Genomic DNA, 8,996 nt, shown 5'->3' with positions numbered 1-8,996 from the left:
CCATTCCAATACCGATTCCATTTCCAACTGCAAACCAAACGGATCCAGCAAGTAAATCCATCCTCCTAATGGAGTTAAATATAATTTTGATTAGGTTTGGATTGGGAAACTTGGGTTTTGACAGCAAGATATCCATTAACTTTTAAAGGTGGTCATAACCGCCACCGTAAGTCCAGAACGGTATCATAAACATACCGTTCCAACTTTGCCCCATTGCCGCGCCAGTAGAAGATTTTGATGAATACTCAGAGCTAATATAGATAAGTGATCAAATCCATCAAAATAATCTTCTCAACTGGGTATACGGTATGCCACAGGTTCCCTGGTCAAAGTTTTAAACTGTCTTAAATTACAATGACTTCAGTGATGATTTTCAACACTTCACAGGAGATGGTGAATATAGGAAATTACAATCAATGAACTTGCACAGTATTTTTGGGCCTCTGGGCCCAATTGCCCAAATAGATGCATATAGGAATGTCTTCCTTTTTGCCAAGAGAATTTAAAGAGGATAAACACAAGGAGAACATGCATACCAATTCTCCAAGGTAAGAAATGGTTCCAGTTTAAGACATCCTTAACTATACAAATGCTACTGAAATCTCAGCAATAGTGAAGTCACCATAAGAAGACATCATTTAGAACTGCATGTCACCATGTAACAAATAAGCTGCCTCCATCAATAACCTCGTAACTGGGCATCCCGACTTGTCAGTGGAACATAACGGACAGAAGTTTCACTATGAATGCTAATGGAACCATCCAGATTCTTGTCTACTACCTCCAAATCCTGGAAAATGTTCCCAACAGGAATTACCATTCTGCCTCCAGGCTTTAGCTGGTCTATAAGTGGTTGGGGTATTTCTGTTGCTGCCGCTCCGACATGGATAGCATCATAGGGTGAAGACTCTGGCCAACCTAGCCTCCCATCTGTGACCATTCAATTGTTCACCATAAGATTCTTATTGACATATATCACAACAAAAGTTTTGTCTTATTAGCAGTTAGAATCATGAAAAGTCCCTTTTCATATTGGTTGCAGATAAATTGTAATGTTCTTAATGAACTCAATAATTTTGGTTTTCTGCAACATGTCATCTGCGCTGGACTTTCGGATAAGCCAATAAATGATGGCCACCACCATACTGCTTATTGTGTATTTCTTCATTTTATGTGCAGCCAGATATTCATGTTAGTAGGCACTGATGAGGAGAGTTTCCAAACATAGCCAGCACAGCAGCATCTACAATCAGCGACATTACCACCAAGGAACTTGTGGATGGAAAAGATTACCACCCAAAAGACGAAAAAGTCGTGAAACAAACACAAAATGAAACAGGAGACCTCTCCTAAAATGTTTGGTAATGTTTAGTCTGTACCTCAAAACCAATCAAACTTTTCTGTACAATCAGATGACGATCATGATCATCTCAATAAGAGAAACAATCAACTTACATAGTGGGACATCACATAATGGACCTAAAGGCCTTCTCTTTATAATGTTTAGTGACAGCAGTCTATAACCATTCTTCTGTAGCAGGATCTCTAAAGATCCACTTATTCATATTGAACACAACATGATTTATAGAGACATAAGGTTTGCTGATCATACCTCCCACATGTATAGAGAGTGAACCCTCTTTCAACACTGAAGCTGCTGGGGTCTTTTGGATGTTCTCAATGGAAGATGCTCCCAACTCAGGAATGTGTTCTATACCAACTACACGACCTTGTGGTCCAACCATCAATGCAAAACATGCAGTCAAATAGCCCGTCCCTACATACAAATCACAGTCAGAAAAAACACAACAAAACAATAGTGTAGCTATCCTCATAAGGGTACCTGATGATAGATATGATGACCATGAATTATCAATATGCCCTACTAAGTATTACAAGCCGAAAGTGAATGCAGCACAGCAGATTGAGACGGGAATTAACTTAGAAAAGAACACTTTGATGGGTCACAAATGATGATGCGCGATCTGGAAGCTCCTAGCTGGAAGATGACCTGGACCTTAGTCGTGTAGCGAGATGGACCAAGCTGCAGGACAGAGGATCAGAGAACCCAGGGTGGCTAGCCCAGCAAGGTCGCTCCGATGCTTAAGTCAGTACTGGGTTGTGTGAGCTAAAAGTTTGTATGCTAGTAAGCTAGTGAGCAAATAATCGCGCGTACCCTGTGTCATTGCGGTTGGTGCCTTTATATAGGCATTATTTGGTGTAGGCTTCGTGCACCGCATCTGAGATTTCCGGGAGGTCGTGCCTTACCGGTTCAAAATCCTCGGAGGTAACTGCTATGCACGTTGACCATCCTCCGGAACATTCGGTACGTGGGCCAACTTCAAAGAAACCTGGGAGTGTCGGGGTATGCATGCCGAATTTGTCGGCGAGCACATCTCGCAGGTCACCGTCTAGTCCTCAGTTAGGTCGGCAAGCCCTCGAGAGAGGTCGTGCCTCGCTTCGAGGTCACTTCAGTCGGTGACGAGGTGCTGCAGGTCGGCCCTGGACGAGGTGCTACAAGCCAACCTAAGTTTTGGTCGATGTCGCCAAGTCAGCAATAAAGGTAGGTCACCAGGTCGGGGCGAAGACAAACTACGATATGGGACTCCAAATCATCGCTTAGGTGGCATCTAGGCGTCGTCCAACTATTTCGGGATGCCATGTGTCATGAGGTTATTGGAGGGCCAAATCCGCCCTCATCAATTGCCCCCCACTCCCGAGATGAGGGCAACTCGACGAAGGGAGTAGATTGTTCCTTTGGCCCGGAATGACTGTTTGATGAGCTCGTAGTCGTTGGCTTCAATCCAATTTGCTCCTCAAGTCGGAAGAGTCCAAGTGTTTGCAGCCTTACGCAGGACCTCGCAGTCTTGATTATCGGGGCACAAGAGCAAATTCATCCGCCCGAGGAGAGGTGGAACAGGTACCCCTTAGACATCTACCTTATTAGGGGTGTGACCATCAAGGGGTTCTGCAATCCGACTAAGTACTTCAAGAGCAAAGCTCATCATGCTGTCCTCAAGAAGGGGTTCTGCGTGACTGCTTTATCAGGTTGCTCCACCTAGATAGACTTCGACGCAATGTCCCTCAAGCTGGTTCTCAAAAGAGTAGCTAGTGAATTCGATGCGGAGCCTAAAACCGAGGTGGAGGTCTACTGTGAAGAGATCGACCAAGTTTGCGTCTGTCATGGTCTAGTCTTTCCTTTGTTTCTCTTTCTTGTACTGAATTAGTCTTCCTTCCTTTGCTTCTTTTTTTGTCCTTCCTTTTCTCTTTCTTCTTCTACACACCGATGAGGCTGAGGTGGAACAGTATGTACCCGACCTGTCTGCACACCGATGGGGCTAAACACAAATTGCTTTTTTATTCCGCCTGTGCCAAAGAGGCAACTGGATCTTATGTTGCCCATGCCAAAGAGGCGGTTGGGTCTTAAGTTGCCCAAGCCGAAGAGGCGACTGGGTCTTATTCATGTTTAGTGCCGAGGTCACTATTTGTTCGGTGCCCGTGGCCCTTGGGCTCTGGGAGCGACTCATAGTCCACTCCCCATAATATTATTTAGCCGATGTGCGGCCTGACCTCTCCACCTAAGCGGGTGGTCATTCTGTAGTAACTTCTCAAATGATTGTTTCTATGTCATCCCGTGGGATTATCTTCCTGGGTGAGTGCTTGCGAGACCACAACGTACATGTTCTGCCCCCCCCCCTTGTGAGGGTTGTTGATACATAAAGTTGTTGTTGGCGTGAGTCGGCAGTTTGGGGCCACGACTGCATGCATTAGCCTCATAGTGACGCCGGTCATACACTCCTACAAAAAGTCACTGAGAGCTCGGCCTGCGGGGGCAGCACTACTGACTTTAGGTCACTAGCTCGCACGGGAACCTTGGAAGGCTCGACCTGCAAGGGCGTCCATGTAGTTCGTTGGCCGCCGGCTCTTGCGGGAGCCACGAAGAGCTTGACTTGTAGAGGCGACCTCGCGAAACAGGGCTGATGAGGCCTTGTCCTGCCTGATTGCTATTGAGGATGTGTTGAGGTCGTTTTGCTGCTATCTACATCAAGCTTCTCCCATGCTCAGATATGGAAATTCATGCTTCATCTCATAGAATTTCCACGCTTCAATCCCGACAGGAGCTGCAGATAGCTGTATCGTGGGGAGAGGGGCGTTCACATGCAGTAGCGGTATATTTATCTGGGGCACTGGGAATGCTGGGTTTGGCCTAAATTTGTCTGATTGTCACAGGGGAGTTCTCAAGGTTCATGACAGATGTTCTTCACCCCAGTAATTGATATTCGTTCTAGACGTTGGTGCTGCTCAAAAATGCTTTTTTAGTTCATAAAAAATGAAAATTAGAGAGCGAAAACTTAAATTTTTAAAAGGCAAGATGATGTGCGATCTGGAAGCTCCTAGCTGGAAGATGACCTGAACCTTAGTCGTGTAGCGAGATGGACCAAGCTGCAGGACAGAGGATCAGAGGGCCCGGGGTGGCTAAACCAACAAGGTTGCTCCGATGCTTAAGTCAGTACTGGGTTGTGCGAGCTAAAAGTTTGTATGCTAGTAAGCTAGTGAGCAAATAATTGCGCGTACCCTGTGTCGTTGCCGTTGGTGCCTTTATATAGGCATTGTTTGGTGTAGGCTTCGCGCATCACATCTGAGATTTCCGGGAGGTCATGCCTTACCGGTCCGAAATCCTCGGAGGTAACTGCTATGCACGTTGACCATCCTCCGGAACGTTCGGTATGTGGACCAACTTTAGAGAAACCTGGGAGTGTCGGGGTATGCATGCCGAATTTGTAGGTGAACACATCTCGCAGGTCACCGTCTGGTCCTCAGTTAGGTCGACAAGCCCTCGAGAGAGGTCGTGCCTCGCGTCGAGGTCACTTCGGCCAGTGACGAGGTGCTACAGGTCAACCTTGGATAAGGTGTTGCAAGCCAACCTAAGTTGTGGTCGAGGTCAACAGGTCAACGATAAAGGTAGGTTGCCAGGTCGGGGCGAAGACGAACTACGATCTAGGACTCCAAATCATCTCTTAGGTGGCATCTGGGTGTCATCCAACTGTTTCGGGATGCCATGTGTGATGAGGTTATTGGAGAGCTAAATCCGCCCTCATCAACAACTAAGAGCTTGGGATTCCATTTGTAGTAGACAAGGGGATAAGTGTCATCTTGGAAATGTACTACCAAATGCTAATCACTGCTGGTTTGGAATTCAAAAAATAGTCATATATATCTAGTTTTATTTTTGTTTTTAGTTTTTTTCATTAATTTTTGCTTCCTGGAAGAGACATGCATCTTATTTACTCATGATAATCACTTCCGAATATTCAATATAGAATTTCTACTAACTGGTTCAAACATTAATGATTAATCTTTGTATGCATGGAATAACATGGAAAAGTTGCATCTTAAGGTAGTTTAATAAAACTATAAAAATTATATTTCCAAATAAATTAAATAGAGGACATGAAATGCACAAAAAGAAATGCTAATGAGCAAGCAAGGCCAAAGGTTAATTGCTTGAATAAAATAAAGTAGAAGGCCCTTTTTCAATAAACTGAATACTTTGGTGATTAAGAATGAAATCTGGATGGACAATTACACGATTCAATTTCATAGAAATTGCATTTCTTTCCCCAATGGACATTTAAACTAACAACCTCTATCCATTTAACTATTGTCAGAAATGTTCTAGGCAAATCAACTAATCAAATTGCAACTTTTTAATGCTTCCAACACTCCAAGTTATCCCTTAGTCACACAAATTCTAGAAGACAACCAAGTTCAATTCCCATAACCAAAGGTATAAAGAAAGGATTGTGGGTGGGTGGGGGGCTCTTGATACTATTGCAATAGGAAGCTAACAGGGATTCTGGGACAAATTTATTAAAATCCAAATGGGACCTCAAAATTAGTAAAAGTAAACATGATTTTAATGTTCCCTCTTTTTCCTTCCACAAAATTTCTTATTCGTAAACATTTGAGAAATAATACATAGATCAATGTCTTTCTACATGACGGAAAACTTTACTTTGAAGGAATCCATACTCAATGTTTTGGTACCATCCCAAAGCTTGTCCCATAATGGTCTTTGAAAGGTGTAAACAAACGTATTAACTTTTACTACTTGATATCTTATAATGATCAGTCTACAATGATTCAGACGAAGTAAATAGAAGCAACTTGTACCTCTTTTTCCTTCCACAAAATTTCTTATTGGTAAACATTTGAGAAATAATACATAGATCAATGTCTTTCTACATGACGGAAAACTTTACTTTGAAGGAATCCATACTCAATGTTTTGGTACCATCCCAAAGCTTGTCCTATAATGGTTTTTGAAAGGTGTAAACAAACGTATTAACTTTTACTACTTGATATCTTATAATGATCAGTCTACAATGATTCAGACAAAGTAAATAGAAGCAACCAGTACCTCTTTTTCCTTCCACAAAATTTCTTATTCGTTAACATTTGAGAAATAATACATAGATCAATGTCTTTCTACATGACTGAAAACTTTACTTTGAAGGAATCCATACTCAATGTTTTGGTACCATCCCAAAGCTTGTCCTATAATGGTTTTTGAAAGGTGTAAACAAACGTATTAATTTTTACTACTTGATATCTTATAATGATCAGCCTACAATGATTCAGACAAAGTAAATAGAAGCAACTTGTACCTACTTCTCCGTGAGGCAGATCAAAATGGAAACTTGATACACCAAATCTTGCATAACAAGGTAGGAAGTAAGACATGAAGAAAGAAGAATACCTGAACCAACATCTAATACATGCATGCCCGGCTGCAAATTCTCCTTCAAGAGTTCAAGGCATGTAGCATGCATATGGGGAGCAGATATAGTGGCGTTGTAACCGATCTGCATGGGGCTGTCGACATAAGGAGGGTTCCCATCAGGTACAAATGATCCCCTATCAATTTTCTCCATCACTTCGGCTACCTTGGTTGATCTAATTACTCCATAGTGCTGCAACTGCTCTACCAATGCTTTGTTCTGTTCGGTGCCGCCACTGGTCCACAATCGCTGTCAAGTTATCATAGAACGACTTCATTAAATGCGAGGCTTAACAAGACAATAAATAACTAAGAAGCACATGCGCACAAATGAAAAGATTAGCCTACAGAGAGAGTTTGATGCAAGGAAGAAGTACACTTAGGAAGGAAAAGATAGAAGGCAGGCAAAGAAGGTTTCCACTGGGTGAGTGATGGGCAACAATGAAATCGATGCAAGTAGCACCAAAACTAATGAGATATGTTCATTTCGTTCTATAAGCATGAGTAAACTTCAACGGGGACAGGGGTGTGCCATCTTCCAACTGAAACAGCTTCCTTTGGAAAGAACCACAGCAAGACTGGAAGCAGGATGAAGAAGAACCAGTACCTCAGCACATATCGCTCCCTCTTTCCCTCCTCGTTCGAGGCCATAATCACTTTCACTTATACAGCTCACCAAAATGAAATGAAAAACAAATAGCAGAATCGGTCTTGTAAAAAAGTGGGAGGTTTCCTGAAAATTACGCATTAGCTGCTTTAATCAAGCATACTTTCTCTACTAATCTTCGCACAAAAATCAGTAACAAACATGCGACGAGTTCTCAGCCATTGAAGGTCAAGCTCATCTTTCTCTAAAAAATAAAAAAAAAAAAATCAAAGAAAAAAGATAAATTGGAATAGCAAATCCAATACACTTCTTTAAACCTCCATTCATAAATCTTGTAAATCGAAACAAACAAACAAAAAAAAAATACAATGCAGGTTCAATCAACATACCTCAGAATCAAATTGGATGAAAAACAAAAAGAAATGATTAGGAGAGAAATGAGCAACATATATACCTCCATTGAAGAAAAGAGAATCGTCCGTGAAGAGCAAGAGCCTAGGGTTCGGTTGACATAAGGGGAGGGAGTTTTCGTGTAAGCAGGGAGAGCGCCGACAAGGAGAGAGTAACGAAGGTGAAGGCTACTGATTAGGCGACTATTTTCGCAAAAGCAGAGGGAGGCGCAGAGTAGCGGCAACCATACGCTACAGAGAAGAGAAAAACGGCATGATACCTGAAAAAACTAATGACCAATCAAGTGATCAACCGGTATCATATGTGGCAACCGATCAAACTGGTATTCATCAAAATTCAAATTCAGGGATTCTGAAAGACTCAAAGTTCTTCCGAACCGATATCATAATCATACCCTTACGAGTTATCGCATCCTAGAAATTGTCTTTTCGCAGATTCTCCTTTTCTTTTTTTCTTCCGGCTGTCAGTCGACTCAGTCCGGCTTCATCAGCCCGTCGACTAGCATCGTAGCACGGTTTAACTTTAAACCGAACACATACATACCGGAGAGTATGCCGCTATTTCGCCCATTTTACACATCACACGTGCTGAAACGAGAACGATGCTTGTACTGGCCTCACGTCAAGACGCCCACGGATCATCTCAATATTTTTCTCGTGCCATTCCCCCAAACACTCTCTTACGGATACAAGTGATATTGGATTCAGTCCTAGAATATTAATGTTTTTATTCATTAGAGATATTTTTAATGCATTTATGCAGAGTTACAAATAGCTATGAATATCAATATGGTGTGAGTATAATTTTGTGAACACCGAATCCGATTTTCTTACAAGTTACAAGTGTCACTCCATTATTTGATTTAGGATGATATAACAAATAAATGAATAATGCTATCAGATTCTCTCTCAAGACTTTGAGTCTGGTCTGAGCTGTCAATTGGTCGGTTCTACGCTGATCAAATCAATTATATCTTTCTCATTCTGTAATTTTGGCCCGATTAATAATTGCGCCGGTTCTGCTTCTTACTTTTATTTTATATTTTTGTAAAAGTATATAAATAATATATAAAATAATTTTTGTTAAAAATATTTGATTTATTGGCAATTTGACATATAGATAATTTACTAATTTACTGTTATTTTTATTAAGATTGTGTTATTAAAAATGAAGTTTTAAGTTGTTCTAACATAGATA

At 41.7% G+C, this 8,996-nt stretch overlaps 1 protein-coding gene across 5 annotated transcripts; it reads right to left on the bottom strand.

The window, feature by feature from the left end:
* Positions 1–367: 367 nt before the first annotated feature.
* On the bottom strand, positions 368–8,527 carry LOC148862646 (protein-L-isoaspartate O-methyltransferase 1-like). Of its 5 annotated transcripts, none has more exons than XM_088977167.1 (6): positions 8,194–8,498; positions 7,843–8,058; positions 7,389–7,514; positions 6,761–7,031; positions 1,613–1,777; positions 368–930 (listed from the first exon to the last, which is right to left on the bottom strand). In XM_088977167.1, the coding sequence occupies exons 2-6, from the start codon at positions 7,846–7,848 to the stop codon at positions 680–682; spliced, it is 819 nt and encodes a 272-aa protein (XP_088833293.1). In that variant the 5' UTR covers positions 7,849–8,058; positions 8,194–8,498; the 3' UTR covers positions 368–679. The 5 variants fall into 5 exon arrangements, with proteins under 5 accessions (XP_088833293.1, XP_088833297.1, XP_088833294.1 ...); XM_088977171.1 differs by having other exon boundaries at positions 7,159–7,514; positions 8,194–8,368; XM_088977168.1 differs by having other exon boundaries at positions 7,843–8,067; positions 8,194–8,363.
* Between the last annotated feature and the right edge of the window lie 469 nt (positions 8,528–8,996).

The sequence above is a fragment of the Nelumbo lutea genome, chromosome 3 (genome assembly GCF_056320005.1).
Source record: "Nelumbo lutea isolate HS-2025 chromosome 3, American lotus-T2T, whole genome shotgun sequence".
In the NCBI taxonomy this organism is placed as follows: domain Eukaryota; kingdom Viridiplantae; phylum Streptophyta; class Magnoliopsida; order Proteales; family Nelumbonaceae; genus Nelumbo; species Nelumbo lutea.
The sequence above is the reverse complement of the archived record's forward strand: the minus strand, read 5'-3'. Positions and strand labels throughout refer to the sequence as shown.

Excerpts from the sequence above, each read along its gene's own strand:
- LOC148862646 (XM_088977167.1), bottom strand. Across the intron at positions 7,032-7,388 it reads AGGGAGCGATATGTGCTGAG|CGATTGTGGACCAGTGGCGG; the intron begins GTACTGGTTCTT and ends ATAACTTGACAG. Across the intron at positions 1,778-6,760 it reads TGTATTAGATGTTGGTTCAG|GGACGGGCTATTTGACTGCA; the intron begins GTATTCTTCTTT and ends ATTTGTATGTAG.